This window comes from Acipenser ruthenus, chromosome 17 (assembly GCF_902713425.1).
Source record: "Acipenser ruthenus chromosome 17, fAciRut3.2 maternal haplotype, whole genome shotgun sequence".
Taxonomy (NCBI): Eukaryota; Metazoa; Chordata; class Actinopteri; order Acipenseriformes; family Acipenseridae; genus Acipenser; species Acipenser ruthenus.
In genome coordinates, this window is record NC_081205.1 from 7,689,091 (window position 1) to 7,707,572 (window position 18,482).

An 18,482-nucleotide genomic window follows, 5' to 3' on the forward strand; every position below is an offset into this window, starting at 1 on the left:
TGCTAGGCAACAACAGGGAAGTTACATAGTCTGGTCATGTGATCACCAGCTTTACTCAAGTGTTGCTATGGTGCGTTTGTTTTTGTAATCTATGGTTACTTTATAGCAAATGTGTCACAAGAGGTGTTGACAAATATTACCCATGAGGAAAACAAAATCATTAACAGCAACACTTTTTTGAAATATATATATATATATATATATATATATATATATATATATATATATATATATATATATATATATATATTACTGTACAATAAATAAGCAACCAACACATTTAACTATGATACTGTAACAATGAAAACAAAAATACAGTAAGAAGAATATACAACAGAATATGTAGTGAATTCTTGATGAAACGGAAATGACCATGATCCAAAGTACACGTTCATAATGAAATGCATGCTGATAGCAGCTGTAGAATCAGCTCAAATGTATAGACCTGGGCCTGTTAAGTGTCAGGGCTTTTGTCTGTTGTCTTGGATGTGGGATTCACTGCACATTAAAGACTGAACAAATATTTTACACAGCTCATTTAGCCTTTTCTGTTTCTGGTAGCTCATTGACATCCGCTCTCGCATTTCTGAGTGTAAAGATTCAATTGGCTTGGTCATGGGATTGGAGGACGCCCTTTGAACTTCAGTTCTCATGAGCTGTTACAGAGAATAACCGTGGTGAGAACATGTGATTAGACATTATACATTGGGGAAGAAAATCAAACATAAAATATATTTTTAACAAATAACTTTAATAAACCGGTTTTGTATAGCAAGGGTACATTTATTCAACATACAAGTACAGACAAGTGTGCAATTAACAGATAACAGCGTGGGTGTTTGTTACAGAGCCACACTTTTGAAACAATGTGTCTTGTTGTTTTGTTTCCAATGTCCCACTGCCAAAATCGGCAAGCAACAAGGCTGAGAAAGAATAAAGCTGCAATTCCACAAATTAATGAGAGAATCACACAGCAGGAATTGGAGACCTAACAGGGTCAAGGCGATTAACAAGAGCTGAAGGGCAGGCACTACAAAACAGTCGTTGTTGCTTTGAAATCTTTTTGTACTGACTTACAGTGTCTGCCATTGTGTGCTGTATGATCTCAGGGAGTGCCTCTGTGGCATCTAGGAATGCGGCTTCAGATGTACACATCTGGGGAAACAAATACACACATTTAAAAATTTCCAAATGAAGAGAAATAGCTGGTGGAACAAGAGTTCTCAGGCCATTTTGAACTATAAACATGCTCAGCCTAAAAGGTCATTCATTACATTTTTCCATGCACTTAGTTTTGACCTTGGGTGTATAGCCTTTTGGTTCTAATGAGATCCCAGATAAGTCACAAATGTTTTCTCCTTTCTGTATAGTTCACACCCCAAGAACGCTTGTCATTTGTTCGGTGCTTGCAGCAGCTTGTTAATGTTCCTGAGCCATTCGCACACTGTTACGAAAACAGCTAGCCGCAAAAACAGAACCAGTTGGAATCTAGATTTGAGTCTGACAGAATGGTAAGCCTTTGGTTTTATAGAGAACTGTATTTTACACTGTATTTATTTTGTTTAGCATTCTGTTTAAACTGCGAGGAAGTGCATCATTTTGTGATACACAGTGAAAGAAAAATCTTAATATGTTGTTCCTTTCTTGCCTTGAACCTAAATTTGATTTGTGCTACATGGATGGATGTTGGTGAAAGAAAAAAGAATATCTTATGGAACTATACAAATAAGCAGAAATCCTCGAGAGATTTTTAAGGATAAAAAAAAAAAAAAAAAAAAAAAAAAGAATGCCATTGCCAACAGTCTGGTAACCTTTTGGGAAGTAGTTTTATTTTGTACGAATATCCAGGTTCCTCTAGTACAGCTAGATATAGAAGTTAGTTTACCTGAAGTATGTAAACTGTTACTGCCCTGTTCTGTAAATGACCAAATAGAGTGTGCACTGTTTTTATCTAATCATTCAAGAGTAATACAATAACACAAGTGTGCATGTTTATTTTATCAGAATAACATGTTGCGATAAAGTCAATTATTAAACCAGTTTTTACGATTGCAGGCACAAACTTTTGGAATTGATGTTGCAGAGTTTACATGTCAAAGTCAATGAGGAATCAGTGCTTTTGAACCTATGCACTTGAATCTGATTAAAAGACCAACCTGATATATATATATATATATATATATATATATATATATATATATATATATATATATATATATATATACACATATATGCATGATGTACAGTACAGAGGATTTGGGAATTTATTCCTGAAATAGAGAGTTTGAATCTGATTACTGTAGATTATGCACGTAAATAGCAAAACTTGGCTTAGTAAAATGTGCCTCACCCTACTGAATAGCTTTATTGTTAACCAGTGAGGTTGACATTGGTTAGCCCGGTCTGGCGATAAGGAGGGGAACAGCAGCCATGCAGACAAGGTCAAACAAGCGAGGAGGAAATGGTGAGGAGGAGGGTGCAGACGACTATTTTGACAAATCCGGTTTGTCGTGGTTGCTGGAAGGTTGTTAGGTGTAGAGCAGGGGTGTCCAATCCTGGTCCTGGAGGGCCGGTGTCCCTCCTGGTTTTTGTTCCATCTGTGTCCTAAATTACTTAATTGGACCAATTATTACCAATTATTGTTCTAATTAAGTCATTTTGAGCACAGTTGGAATAAAAACCAAGAGGAACACCGGCCCTCCAGGACCAGGATTGGAGACCTCTGGTGTAGAGGCATGACTGCTATAGGAGTTACATCACTTTAATTATTGAATAATGACTGAATGAAAGGCTTAATTAACTGACAAGTTTGAGAAGTCACCCTGTTTTGCGAATTATAAATCATGTATGAGAAATAAACCATTACAGTACGTCATATCTTGTGTATAGATGTCACCTGTACAGCTGTGGCCAAAGGTTTTGCATCAGCCTATAGAATTAAGTAACTGTGCCTTATAAAGTCGAATGAAACTTGCTAAATAATATTACGTTAACATATTGAATTACATACCGCTCTGTAGTTTTCCAAAAACTGACAATTATTGAAAAATGTGACATTTTGAAATCTAACCTGAACTACTGTACCAGTATTATGGCTTCCGTTAGACTTTTGCAATATATAATTTTGTAGTTTATTTGATTACATGACGTAAATAAAACATCTCAATTATGTTCATATCTCAATTATTTATGTATTTATTTTGTAAATTATGTCTCAGTAGTAAAATTCTAGGTGATGCAAAACTTTTGGCCATAGCTGTAGAATAAAAAATAAAAACAGCAACAGAAGGCTGGGGAGAGGTTGGGGGAGAGATCTTACTAGTGCTGGGCAGGAGACAATCCACTGTAAACTGTGACTGAGCAATAAGTGTTTTTGTGATAATATGTAAATACATCTTGTGTAGCTTTGCTTCATGTTCCCTTCTACTGGACAGAGCGATGTGTAGCAGAAATATTTCCGATCTTTGATGCAGCTAGTGTCTTTTTTGTTTTAGACATTTTAAAGAAATTGTGCAGCTCTATGCAGTGTGTTCAATCATTTACCGGAAGCAAACTAAACCGACTGCCAGGTTCCTAAATGGAGGGTGACAGATAGTACGTCAATAAAGCAAATGTTTGCTGTATTTATTTTAAAGTGGTAAAAAATATGTATATTTACACTATTCTTTCAGAAATGGGGATTTTCATGGGGAATACATATTACATGGCAATGGGTAAATTTCACGGAAATCGGGAAATCCATGATATCCGTGACAAAATACAGCCTTACTTATAGCAATAAGGGACACCAAACATACAGTGTAAATAACTTAAAATACTGTAATCAGAAAATTAAATTTAAAATTATTCATACTTACCATCTTTGGGTTCAGGCTAAAAGTAAAGGAGAGATTGTAGACTACAGTGTTCACAAGGAAATCTCTCTCAAAGGATCTAGTTCTTCCTTACCTTGAAAGCAGAAACCACAATATATGATACAGCAAGGCCCTCAGACCTATAGTGCCGGAGGACAACACAGATCCGATGGCTCCACTTCAGAACTGCAGGCGCCCTATTGGCCACAGGGGTCGCTGATGTGCGGTGAACTGTGAATTCCCCTGCCGACCTAAGCCCTCCCTACCGGGCGGCACCCGGCCAATCGTGCGCCGCCCCCTAGGAACCCCTGGTCACGGTCGGCAGTGATATAGCCTGGATTTGAACCTGCGATCTCCAGGCTATAGGGCGCATCCTGCACTCCATGCGGCGCGCCTTTACTGGATGCGCCACTCGGGAGCCCAGGAAAGCCCTTTCTAACTAAAGAGGCCTATACAGAGTTAATGCTTAAAAACATGCACAAAACTCATTGATTTCTCTATCTCCACTATCTATAGCTTATCTTGCCTGTCTTGGGTCATCAGGGCACCCTCATTTACAGAAAGCAGGACGGGGTGCTATCTCTTTGAAATATTCTGTGATTTGAAGCAGGGAAGTTTTATTTATCAGCAGAGGGGAATATGAGGAATGTGATGGCATGGCTAGTTAATGACAAGGATAAGCCATTGGTATCATACAGCTTTATATGCTCTGTCTCTGTAGGGAAGGGAACGGAGCAAGATAATGCTGTAGTCCTTTATCACTTTTATGAATCATAAAACATGTTAAAAAAAATCAAGAAGTGAATAACAGTTCCTAAGGCTATTGAATTGATCATATCTCTTCTTCCTCAATTGAAGAGGAAGCAACACACATTAGCAATGACACAGAAAATGCCAGTACCTTAGTGAAGGAATGTTAATTTCTTCACTAAGGACAGACATCAACTCAAAGGGACAGTGTTACTGGCTGGACTACACTTTTGTACTACAAATCTAAATTCTTAGGGAGTCTTGGAAAGGATACCTATTATCTCTATATTTTAGTCATCAAACTGTATTTGTAAGATAATTTTAAACAAAGTTAGTTAGGATTGTGTCAATCTTGTCCATGAGCTATTTTGTCAAAATGTGGCGAGAGCCGTGTTACAGTTTTACAGAATGGGGAGGATCATCTTCAGGTTCTTTTTAGCCAGCTCCGATTGTTAAACATACTAAAAACAAAAAAAAGCCCCCAAAAGATGATAATCATTGGGAATTTGAGTGAATAATTCGGAGTAGCACATATTATTAAAAAGGTATTTCAGCATTTCAGTCTAAGTAGAATAAGCTAGAGTAAGTCCCAAACTAAACATTTAAACCTACAACTGAGAAAGAAGTTAAAATGAAGGACAAGCTATTGCCTGGTTTGAAAGATTTGCTTTTGTGATAAAACTATTTTGTTTTGGAGAATTCAAATGATGTTTTAAGCAACAGTTGTCCCACACAAAGATTATTGGAACAAGTCATAATGACATTTGTTTATATGATACTCCACTTATCAGCTACCAAGTTATACATTTGCTTTACTGATACAAGAATTTAAAAGTGTTTGCATCAGAGACATGCAGGTGCTGAATACAACATCTCATTTCCACACGATGAGTCACAAAAGCATGTCCCATTACACAATTAAGGTTAAGATATATATATATATATATATATATATATATATATATATATATATATATATCTTAACCAGAAAGAATGGGGTTTACTGATGAAACTATTTATAAAGCGTTCTTGCTGAAGATTAAATTAATCCATAACTTCAAAATGCTCAATCAGAATTCAAAGGTATACAAAACTAAGAAGACACAAAAGAAGGCACTCGGCAAACATTTGTCTGCTTGATTTACTTCTCCAGGTTACACAGATTAGCACTAATCTTGGCCTGCCTTTACTAAAATAACATTAAGTAGTCAAAGAATAAGACTGTAAAACTAGTCTGGTTCCTTAAGGTGTTAGTGAAGTGAAGGGAATTGAATAAATGGTTTTGATTAAAACAAATATATATATATATATATATATATATATATATATATATATATATATATATATATATATATATATAGGCAATTTAAGATTGTTTTAAGTCAGTGGTATAATTAATGTGGTAACAATATTAGATCTGCCATGTCCCAAAAATAAAATAAATAAATAATAATAATAATAAGGAAGCAATACTAACTTGAAAAATCAGTACCACCATCAGCCTAAAATTATCTTATTTTATTATACCTCCTGACACTCATTAGTGAACTAGATAATAGGGTGATCATGCTTATTACTGCACTGTCTGGGTTTTACCTGTGTGCTGTAGTTTGTATCTCCTGTCAGGGTATGGAGGAACCATGCTTTAATCTCAAGTATGCTGCTCAATCCACAATAATTCCGTGTTCATCAGTTTGCTCTGTTCTTACTGATCTAATCTTGGAGTTCAAATTATGTGTTCACTTCCCAAAAAGACCACTGTATTTGACAGCACATTCAATTCCATTTGATCTGCTCATGAGTATAAATAAGATCAGTGAAATGGCATGGGCTGTATGTTACAGGAAGAAGTAAGATGTTAATGGCAAAGCGCTGTGCATTTTTCAATGGGTTAATCTGTTTACCTGTAACCCTCTGCCTCTTCTAGTGCTGGAATATATTTGTACAGGGTGTCACATCAGTCAGGCAATATAATTTATTAAGCCGATTAGGGTGTTCTCTGTTAAACCAGGTGGCCACACCCCGCTGACTATCTACACCACATATCAAATTGATGTGAATGTGTTCCTCTTTGCTTAAATCCAGTTCACATCTGAAAGAACAGAGAGACAACCAATTAACGATTGTGCCTATGATACCTCACTTATTTGGACATCCTGTATGTTTGTTCCTTGTAGAAATATCAAGTAAAAGCTGAACATCTTTCTTTCCGCAAATATCAATCAGTGCTGTATGTGAATGTTTGTTTTTGATACTACTAATATTTTGGGCGCAGTCTGGCTCATATTGTAACATAAGTAACATCTGTAGCTCAGTAATTTGGTCATTAGTCTTTGATGTGTGTATTTTTTTATGTATCTTGCATTTTTAGATATATTTATCACATTAATGTGTATTGATTTCATCTACAGTAATTCCAGAGAACCAAACGGCGACATAATTAAACAATCATCACAACTGTAACTAATGGGCCTACCTACCAAAGCTGCTAGTTCAGCTAGGATACGTTTGTTTAATTATACAATTGTTTAATTTCTTCCAGAAAATGATGCACTTCTAAACACACACCCCTCTACAGTACATCAGGTGCTTTATGGTTATACAAGGGGTTTCAATTTTTTATATAGTCACCTTTACCCCATGATACTCAAATAGAAACAGAGAAGTCATATATCACAGTACAGCACTATATATAGCCATACATTCCAGATGTAAAAGACTTCCCACAGCTGTCAGTACAATCTTTTTTTTGTAGTAAAAGCAAGCAAATGAGTTTTCAGTGTTTAGCCCTAATTAGGAATAATGTACTGTAGGTGTTCTGTTCCGTTGTACAGAAGTAAGATACCTCTAACTTTAGTCATGTTTACAATTTATACATACTCACAGCAAGCATGAATGTGAAAAAATACATGTTAAACAAATACTTTCCTCTAGTGACTTATTACAATATTTTGGGCGCATGTCAAAAATATATAAACTGGAAAGTTCAAGCCCTATGTATAATCTGAAAGAATCTCAAAGGTTCTGCACATTTCTGCTTTTATACTACCCATGACATAAATTGCAGCTCTGAAGTCTCTACTATGAAAGAACACATGGTACACAAAGTAAGCCCTGGGAGCTGCCTAATTAAGAATTTCTGATGACCCAGGTCAAGTTCTGAGAGATGGTTAATATTAATATATTGGTTTCTAATGGCAACAGAATTGCAATTCAAGGAGAAAATGTGAATTGAATAAATATTAGAACTACTACAAAAGTCCCTAGGAAACACCACTGGGAATTTGTCTGAACAAAGTCATCCTATTTAGCTTTCATTTCATGCCATCATGAAAGTGAAATATTTTCTCAGTGTGCAGTGGTAAATATAACAATTCCAAAGCGGGTGAAGCACTCAAATGGCAAGGGGTTTTCCACGGTGCTAATTGCTTGTATTACTAAATAATGGAAATTATTTTTAATTGGAGCAACATATGACTTGGTAGTGAGACAAAATATATTTTATGCCAGCATAATAATACAGTCTAATAGTAGTGTAGCGCTGTGAGTTTGCTAATACCCAACTGAGTATGTTCAGCAAAAAGCTGATAGCTGGTGAACCTACAAAGTGAACCTGCACAGCTGTACTACATTTGATCCCTATTAACTTAGATTTGCCAGAAATGAAAACAAATCAGATGTACTGTGCTAGAAAATGTAGGACTAAAACTGACCTTTCAATAAAAAATAAAAAAACACTGCAATGTTGACTGCAAGAATTCAAAATGCAAGCAATGCAGCTGTATACCATTATTAAAAGGTACTTATTGGAATAAAAAGTAGGTTAATTAATTAACAATTACAACAGCTGGTTTTATTTTGCAGTGAATTCTTAATAATGTATATTGCATACATTTTGAAAAATAAACACTATCAAACTGTTTGGCTGTTCTTTTTAATTCTGAAAACTAGTATGCAGACTATAATGCATTTTCAAAACCACACTTGTGATACAAAGTGATTGAGACAAGCAAAGCTCCAGTAATGCTGGTGTAATCACTCTTCATTGGTACATGGATGATGGTTAATGTCAATATCCCAATTCCATGTTGTATACTATGCACAGTTGCTGTATACAAAGAATAGGAAAGCATGTCTGATTTTTTTTAACTGGCATTAGTCATGTCATGTGCTGGCAGCTTTCACTCCCAACTCACCTCAATCTGAACACACCCTGACATTTAATCCATTGGTGCACCACAGCAACGCCCCTCAACAGCTCAGAAGAAGTGAGGATCAGTGAGTGTCTTCCGATGCCACTGCCAAGTCAATCTCATCTTTATACCAAAGTGTGAATGTTGGCAAGCTATTGCCCCTGGGGGAGTACAGGCCATACCTTTAAGTAGCCTGGCTAGTGGGGGCCACTGTAGTGCAGTGTGGTCACAAAGTCTCTGTCGATTTTACCTGCCCAACCTGTGAGGGCGCTAGAGCCAATGTAATTGGATCCCCAGCCCAGATCGACAACACAGCACTGCCAAAGTGCAAACCAGCGCTCCCCTGATTCTGTGACACACCCTGCACGTCACTTGGTCGTGCCTTTACCTGGTGTTCCACCCTGGGATCCTACTATGGGCTACTATGTTAAAACCAGTTAACTCATGTCTCATGTGACTTGACAGGCTTTTGAGTAGTGAATTAGCCTGAGCTAAAGAACTAATTAGCAGTAACTGAAGCTAAACTGTATGCATATTTATATTGATCTTAACAACAAAAAATGTCAACTTGAAAAATAAGGTGGTATTTCTAAAACTGAAAATTCTGTCTGTGCCCTACAGTGATGGGGTAAAAAAAACCCTCAATTGTAAATAGGATTTATTTATTTATTTATTTATTTATTTATTTATTTATTTATTTATGTATGTATTTTCTATTTATTTATTGTTAACCTATGTTGTACCAGTACCTGTTTTCCTTCACTCACATTCTGCAGTATAAATATGCATAATATAATTTCTTATGTTCTTATAATTCCACCAGCTACATCAACAACATTATTATTTGTATCTTCATATTTAACTGTGTTAAATGTATTACTTGATAAATGTTCTCAAGAAAGAGTACATTTTCCTGTGAATGCAGCTGGTCAAGCTGAAATGAATAATTAATTGAGAATTTAGCCTGGCCTGCCTGTGGTTAAGCCTGGCCTTTTGTGCTGCAGTTAGTTCTGTTTTGGACTCCAGAGAGCAGATACCTGTCTGCTCTCCTGCTCTGCTACATATAACTATTTTGTTAGAAGCCTGTTAGGAAACTTTTGTTTTTGTATGGCTAAAGGTATTTTGTTTTAGAGTTAATTTAATAAAAAGTGTACAGCCCTGTGCTTGAACCACATCCTCTGACTCCTGCTCTAGTGTTTCAGCACTTGCTACCACTCTGTCTTTGTCCAGCACAGTCAAACTCTCACACATACCCTTTCCTGCAGAGAGCTAAGCTCACAATAATATTTTCTGTTCCATTGGTGGTTTCGGGTGCTGCCCTTCAGGAAGTAAACTCAGAACACCACAAATAATATTTTCCCTGAATGAGCCATTAAACAAACCATACCAGCCAGATTTGAACGATACTTTGAAGCTGGTGTTATCAACTTTATGAATTAAATTGAACAGACTTGAGCAATCTGCTTATTCCTGATAAATAAAACAACCTTCCTGGAAGTCATACTGTAGTAAATTTTATTTCTAGTTTCAAGAAATGCTCATTTCTATCCAAATAATTATTTGATTTATTGTATAGTGCAGGGCTACTCAACCCTGGTCCTGGGGGGCCTCTGTCCCTCCTGGCTTTTGTTCCAACTGTACCCTAAATTACTTAATTGGACCAATTAAGTGCTTATTAGAAGCTTAATTGGTCCAATTAATCAATTAAGTGTACAATTAAAACAACAACCAGGAGGGACAGCCGTTTTTGTGCAGTCTTTTTTCTTTTCTTCCCCCTCCCAAGAAACTGCTAAATTCTATTGTAGATGAGTACAGTAAGAAAAGTCTTTGAAGTCAACTGCAAACATATTCTTTAGAATGTTCTTGATGTTCCTCAAACTGTGTCAGATCCCCGAGGAGTTATCTTATGTAATCAGTAGTCTCTTCAGTGTTGTGGGGTCACTTGAAAACCAGACTCATGTAATTTTGACCAACATCCAGTTTGTAGACCCAAAGGGACTGACAAGATAGAGAGTGCTTGAGGAAGTGTATGAGAAGAAATATACACAAGCATGATTTTGGTTTCAATGCAACATAATTGCCAGATTGTATTTAGGACATCACAAAGAACCAAATATAAAGATGACTGTCACACACACATTTTATTGAAGGTAATGCTAGGTTGCTAAGGAAACCACAATACCAATAAATTTGAAGATAAATTAATTAAGGCTGTGAAAATTGTTTTAATGTATTACTAATGTGGAAGAGAATAAGACCCAGACATTTTGGTTGGCGAGTGCTGTGTTTATTTGTTTTCAAAATATATTATCCATTTTACTAACATGGTAATTAATGCAATAAAACCGATAGGTTCACTAATTATATAGAGAATAGTAGCAGGTAGGGAGTGTATTGTTACACTATTTAAATCCATCAAGGAGAGTGGGAATTATACTGTACACATTTTTTTTAATGAATTCTCATTAGATTCCTTATTACATTCCTTATTTGGATTTTAAAAATCACATTGTTATGTAATAAAAAAGGCAATATTGGTTCAATACGTAGAGATACTAGTACCAATCTGAATTAGTTAGAGAGCAAAATACACTATAAGAAAGTGTATTTGTTAAACTTTATTCCCGAAGTAAAATGACAAAAAAATGAATGGGCATATTTTCAACACATTTATTCCAGTTTTAATTAACTTTTTTTTTTTTTACCTACTACTTTTACAAAACTAGAATCAAACAGCTAAGGGGTTGATCAACCTCTACTCCGCCAGGAAAAGCCAGAGCAGGATTGTATTGGAAATCCCCACCACTTATTTATACCAAGGATGAATTCCATAGTGATTATCTAGTGCTTCAGAATGCATCAATAAAATCCAGATGTAATTTATCCCAGCGGGATACAGGTTGATAAAATCAACAATCCATATGTTATATAATTCTGTTTGATGACAAAGTGAAAAAAAAAATAGGAGTGAAGACTGCCTTCATCAGAGTAAAAATGTGTCGAAACATTTGTCTAAGTGACTTGGGGTTCAGTTTTATTAGAACAGTTTACAGCACTGAATAACCCTGTATTGCATGAACCACGTATCCATGGATATCTCAGGATTAACCCTAAATAGGTGGTTGGTGTAATCAGTACAGTAAGGAGACTCCCTTGAAATGTAAAGTGCTCTAAAAGTATCCAGGGCTGTCATATCCCACTAGGGTATACATTGATCAGGTCAACTCCACAGTTAGAATGCATACATCAAAGTGCCACAAGCGTTTATTTTAATCTGCGAATACAAAACATGTCGTTAAGACATCATGGTGATGACAGCAACGTGCAACACAGAAAACTGCAAAGTGAAAGCCAGCTTATTAATGTGCAGATTCGCTCGTGTCATGGTCTTTAAACTTCATGATTAAATAATAGGAAACAGGCACTTCCTTAGAAATGTCCCTTGTGTTCACAGTAACATAGACATACCTTTGCTTTAGTGAGTTAATGTTAACAAAAACAAGAGCGTTCAAAGACAACATGCGTCACTTAATCAGGATGTTTCTGCCATGTGCTCACTGGTTGAGCTGCACCTCAGAAGGCATTGACACAGGTAGCATTTAGCATCTAACCATTTTCAAACCCCTGTTCCCAAGAACTAGGATGCAGTCTGTTTCAATATTAGGCCCCAAACTCCTTAAATAGTAAGTAGCTTCAACTTTTATTTTATTATTATATACATTTTTTTACTGCCCCTTTATCTTTTTATGATGTTTGGAATCATTCTGGGTGGTTTAAGGTAATAAACCCAATTTTTTCCATTTGTTTCCTTGTAGAAGTGTATACAGGTTCATATTGATTGTGTATGTAAGGATAAGATGCGTCAGGAATATATGTAGTAGACCCTGAAACTGATTCGATACAACCATCTGATATTTGTATCAGATGAAAATGACATCCTATAAAATGAGCTATTCTGTTTAATTATTCTTATTTAACAATGTATTAAAAACAATATAGTATGAGGTGCTATGTAAGATACAAGCTGCTTTTCAACTTGGGTATAGTTCTGTCTTTAAAACTGGGCAATATATTTTTAATTGTCAGCAGAAAAGCTATACTTCCTCTTTTGGTCTTGGGATAACGGAAAAACTTTTTTTTCTTAAAAAAAAAAACCCAGATGGTCCTTGGCAAAAGGATGTTCTGAACTGATGTCATCAACTGTGCGTAGAACAGTCACTGTGGGAGGAAGTACACTAGTTTAGCAATGGCATATCTTGAATTGCTCATTTTATGTTGCAAGCTTGAAGGAAAGTGGAAAATAGCATTGACTCAGTTTTCATGTACAGTACTCTGTGTGACTCATGAGTCACTTGCAGGTGTCGAAGAAGTGCTGTTGTAGACAATAATGATCTTAAAGTCTCACTCAACATTACAGTTTGCAATATTTTATAGAGCTTTTAGAGTTATAATATGTGCTATACATAATCCTGAAATATCTCAATTCCATTTACAGAGGGGGCAGAAAGTACAACTGCACACCCCTGGTCATACTGCATCGGTTGTAAATGGATATTTAGGTTACTACTGCAGTCAAATTAAAACAATATTTTATATACAGTATGACCAAATACTTGTGTTTTATAAAAATTGAACTGAAAGCTGTAGGTTTTATTCAAGTTATTTTAACCACGTGGGAAAGCCACTTATAAATTACTTAAAAATTACACAACTTTTTAGACCTGTTGAAATTTATTACCAAAGTTGCCAAAGGTCATTTAAATGAAAATAGTGTGGGGTTTTGCCCAAGTTTACCGTATTCTGTAAAAATAAATGAGACTTTTAGTGGTGGGTGGAGCACATGGCCCTTTGTACTGGGGGGTTTGTACCTGATCTGTTCACAGGGATGTCAGGGATGAAACTTGGCAGGTAGTATCAGTACACAACAGGATATTATGGGTGCTGTCATAGCATGTCTGTAGCAGAGGTAGCAGCAAACAGTCAACTAGTTGAAAAGTACAGTGGCAGTGGACCTCAGAAACTGGTCATCGACTAATCACACACATCTTGTGATTATGACGTAATTGTGAAGAGTGTGGTTTCCGACTGACGGAACTGCAGTTTCAGTCCACCATCATACAGATGACATTTCAGAGCATTAATACATTAAAAAAGTAAATTTAAAATATAGGGGACAAACAGCAAAGTGTTATGAAACAGGAGGCAGATGTAAACAAACCACACAGGCTCACAACTATTTTAAACACTGTGTCTTTTCAAAATATAAGACTGGAAAGCTTTTCTGAATACTGCTGTATAAGCAAGGAGAAGTCCAATTCCTAGTATTCTGAAAATAAGTGGCACATTGTAGGCCTAAACCAAATGAATGCACTATGAATCCGTTAGCCATTTACAGGTGTAGAAATCATTTACGAGCGTATTTCGTTTAGGTTTTAAATGTAATTTGTCACTATTAACCTTGCAGTCATATCTCATACTTGTGTTAGTAGTGTATCTTAGTGTGAACAAGTGGGCTGTGCTCTTACAGCAGTCATTAGCTAAGCCTCCTACATTGTTGTCATTTTTGTACTCAGGCTGTCACAGTGTAATGAGCCCCCATGTGTGTTGGTATAACCCTCAGGGAGTCTTAGCATTCCAGCAGGTTGTTCAGCCTTCTCTCTAATTCCTCTCAGTGGGTAACTGTTTAAAGGTATAACTGAGTGTGTCTTAAAATTTGAATACAGAATATACTTTATCTATAGTAGGACATCCAACTGTTAAAAAGAAGAAAATACAATATATTTATTTCATGTAGACCCTTATGCACTGAATGTGTCTGTCTTTCTCTCAATGAGAACTTTATTTCTAGAAAATTATTTTTTCAGGCCAGTCATTAACTAAAAAATTCATTATTGGCTGTTGGATGGTGTGATAGGGTACACCTCGTCCCTGTATTATTATTTTTATATTTCGTATTATTATTATTATATTTGTATTTGACGGTGGGAAAGCCGTGTTTTCTTATTGTTCATTTTGTTTATTAATTTAAAAAACCTGTGTGAATGTGGCTGGAGCCTCAATAAGGTAATTGTTTTATTGATAATTAATTAAGGCTCCAGCCACAGCTTAAAAGAACGAGCTCCAGGGTAATGGGGGAAGATTTTCCTTTGAGTTAGAGACGGGAGGACGGTTTAGAACGAGATCATACATCCGAAGCAACTGCTACCGCTGTACCACTCGGTATTTGTTTCTTTATGTATTTTTGGCCATCGAGCCCTTTTGTTTGTTATAAAGTGTTTTGTTTATTGTTTGATTTATTATTAAAACCCGAGCGCAAACGCGTCTCGTTTTCCCTACCTACCTTTGCCTTTGTTTTTGTATTGCTTCTTCCTGGTCCGGGACATGTGTTCTTCATGTATAGTATTTTATAACATGGTTTTTACCACAATGTACCTTGCTTGCCTGTTCTTTAACATGTTCTTTACCCTTTTACTATGCTTTACTAAGAATTCATATGAAGAGAATGGATTTCCTTACTGCAGTAGCTGCTGGGAAGTAAATGTCATTGTGTTGCAATAAAAAAAGGTGAACCAGCGCAGACACGCTTATTCTGGGAAATGGAAGCCAGTTCTATATTCAAGTTAAAATTATTAGTTCAAGCTAACAGATCTGTGGTCTCAGCTATAATATTTTGAGGAAAAAAAAAACAAATTTGTTCCCTCCCAAACTGAGGTAGAATAATTGCTGTATCTTTTATCCTGTTCAGAGCTATGCCATGAGATCTGAATGCAACATGCTTGTATCGCATTTCAAAACACATTTCTTGCCATTGTGAGTTACTGTGAGCCCAGTGAGAATAAACTGCGTGTTCATAATCCCTTGTGTTTAGAGCTGCAAAACAATTTTAATTTTACACCACAATATTCTTCTGTAGTTTAACCTTTTGCACAACTAAACAGATCTGATTGCTCTCCAATCTCTTCCCCCAATCACATATGTACAGTAGGAGGAAGTTATAAATGAAATCTTCAAACAAAAACCGAAATTTATAAAGGGAACTCTTGTGTTTTTGTTCTACATTTTACAGAAAAAACATACAGAGCTGATAATTGCCCGCTTAAGGCCCAATAACAAGTCTTCTCTACAGTAAGAAGCACCTGGGTCCTTGCATATTTGTAGCTTAAGGCTGCAATTAAGTTGCTATAGTAAGTGTGTGTGTGGGGGAGGGGGGGGGGGTCTGCACAATGAAACAGATGTTTTATGTTTTTTCAATAATCACCTCTTTTCCACTTCAGCAGACATGCAGGTAACAGGAGGCTAGTTAAAGGTGCTGCTGCTGCAGTAATTTTGATACACATGTCATTATAGCCTTGCAGTTATAATACAGCCCCAGATGAAACCTGCATCACAACTGAATCACAAACACAGTTCAAACACAGCATATCTCGGTTTTGTTACTAAAATTCCCAAACCATTGCAGTGGCGCCTTATTCCACCTGAGGAGGGTACTGTACCGGGAATGGAACATCCACCACTGGCACTGAGCTCCCACATTGAAACCGCCCAGACCAAAGGAACTGTAAACTTTAATACTCAAGTAGTCACCAATGAAATGATCAAGCAGCACTGCCTGGTAACCATTACACTCACCTGTGTTTCCTAATGCTTGTTTTGTGTAAATATTCCCTCGGTAACCAGACACTGCTTCTTGATTATTCCATATATAGAACCCTAAACTTCTCACTTGTATCTTTATTAAATGTTCATGCTGGTGAATAATTGCAACATCAAAACAATTAAAAGACTCAAAAATCATATTATTAAGGAGAAAAGAGTTGTTTTGGACAGCAGCTGTAGTAAAATGTTAAGAAACATTCCTAGAAACGTACAGCTCCAAACATAAAGAGAACCCATTCAAAGCTTCACAACACTTATCTTTGTGGACGGGCCAAGCAGGATATAATGGTATCACTGTATTTATGCCAAGAGCAACAACTCACAGAAGGTTAGGCCATTATAGGTCTATCACAGTGTCTTTGATGTTGCAATACCTCATGACATGCAATTACTTCAGTTTGCAACATACCATGTCTACCTGTACTGTTACTACAGATCAATTTTAATGTTAATTGTCAACCGCACATAATTGTATTGTTGAGAATTTACATTTTTAGCCCTAATCAAAGTGTCAATTATTCATTTAAATCTCATTTGAAATCTCATTCTAAAAGTGAAAAATAACCATTTAATGTATATATCACCTGTCAAATAGATACCACTAACAATTTATGAAATTCAGTAACACAGTGAGAAATACCGAATAAGGTGATCTGAATGACCTAGATTTTGATGCTGTTAAAAACTTGTGCTAATGAATTCCCATACCAAGTTTTTTTACAATTGGATGGTAGCATGCTTGATATTACTCCGAATGTATGTTGCTTTTAATATCCTAGCCTAAAAATTCAGTCTTTTAATCTTTTTTATTAAAATGATATGCTGTCAGATGAAATTATTAGTTGTTAACTATGCTCAGATGGCAGTCCAACAGCATTTTTTATCTTTCTATATCAACTGTTCTCAAGAGAGATCACACAGTGAACTGAGTTTTTAGTGCCTCAATTGAATTTCAGCTGCCTTCTGAAGCATTAGGTCTGCTCTGAAGCATTCCTAGCCAGCCCTGTCTTTCATCTCACTAGATCTGAGATCACAAAAACATCTTTCGTCATGAATGAAATTAATTTCAAACTTCAAACCGGTCCCCTGTGTGGAGTATTTTTCCCTTCAACCCACCTCATGACAGAGCCAGTTATATGAACAAGCCCTGGGACTGAACCCGATTTTCAATGGGTGTCCCTGCTTGGCCCCACTAGATCAAATTAAATTGCCAGACCCATCACTTTTAGGGTCACTAGTGAAGTCTAACTGATGTTTTCATGAGCCCTGATTTACGAGGTTGTCCTTTAGCGTGAATCTAGCAAATTATTTGTATGAGAAAATGTTTCAATACCTGTGTGCTGTTGCTGCTGATACTTGGTTTTGTCAATCCTATCTTTTGTATTCTTTAAATTGGAATATGTAGATATTTTTAATGCCATTTTAGCACGTCAAGGTGGACAGTTAATTTTCAAAAGGGAACTACGTTATCAGGCTTGGGAGTCAGATTAATAGTTGAGAGGGTCCCCTGCTAAATTAGCCCGTTTTATATTTCAGTATTATGTTGAGTTCCTGTCACTTTAGGCTAAGCATGCGAGTGACGAGTAAGTTAGGGTCACTCAGCCGCCAAGTAGCAGAAGGCCTAGAATCCTGCCTGGGAGTTAGGGCTTCATGTGTTTAGATAACATTGGTATACCAGCAATCAGACCATGTGATCAACAGCAAAGGTCAAGAATTTGTCATTCATTTGTAAAATGTGTTTTGGTAGCCTGGTCACTTGTGCATGTCACACTTAAATAGCTATATCTTCTCATCAGGAATGAAGTTTATGTAAATCGCTTGCTCAGTTTTTTATGGTACACCTGTAATGAGTATATTCATCTTTTGAAGTGAAGTGATAGTGCTTCTCTCAAAATCACAACAAATCTAAATATGTTGTATATGTTGTATAGAGAGAAATACTGCATTAACTTGATTAAAGAAAAGCTCAATTGTTGCAGTGATTACTGATAAAAAATTATATATTTATCATGCATTAAGCTGTAAAAGA

The 18,482-nt window shown here is 36.2% G+C and overlaps 1 protein-coding gene across 3 annotated transcripts in view; it reads left to right on the forward strand.

The window, feature by feature from the left end:
• LOC117423642 (growth arrest-specific protein 7) overlaps positions 1 to 18,482 on the forward strand; it is a 96,183-nt gene that overhangs the window by 18,772 nt on the left and 58,929 nt on the right. The window contains exon 1 of one of the 3 annotated variants that reach the window (XM_034039712.3): positions 1,247 to 1,511. The exons of the other annotated variants lie outside the window; for them this stretch is intronic. Coding sequence (XP_033895603.1) covers positions 1,509 to 1,511 — 3 coding nt within the window. The 5' untranslated portion in view covers positions 1,247 to 1,508. Of the gene's footprint in view, positions 1 to 1,246; positions 1,512 to 18,482 lie in introns of those variants that run through there. 3 annotated transcript variants of the gene reach the window in all.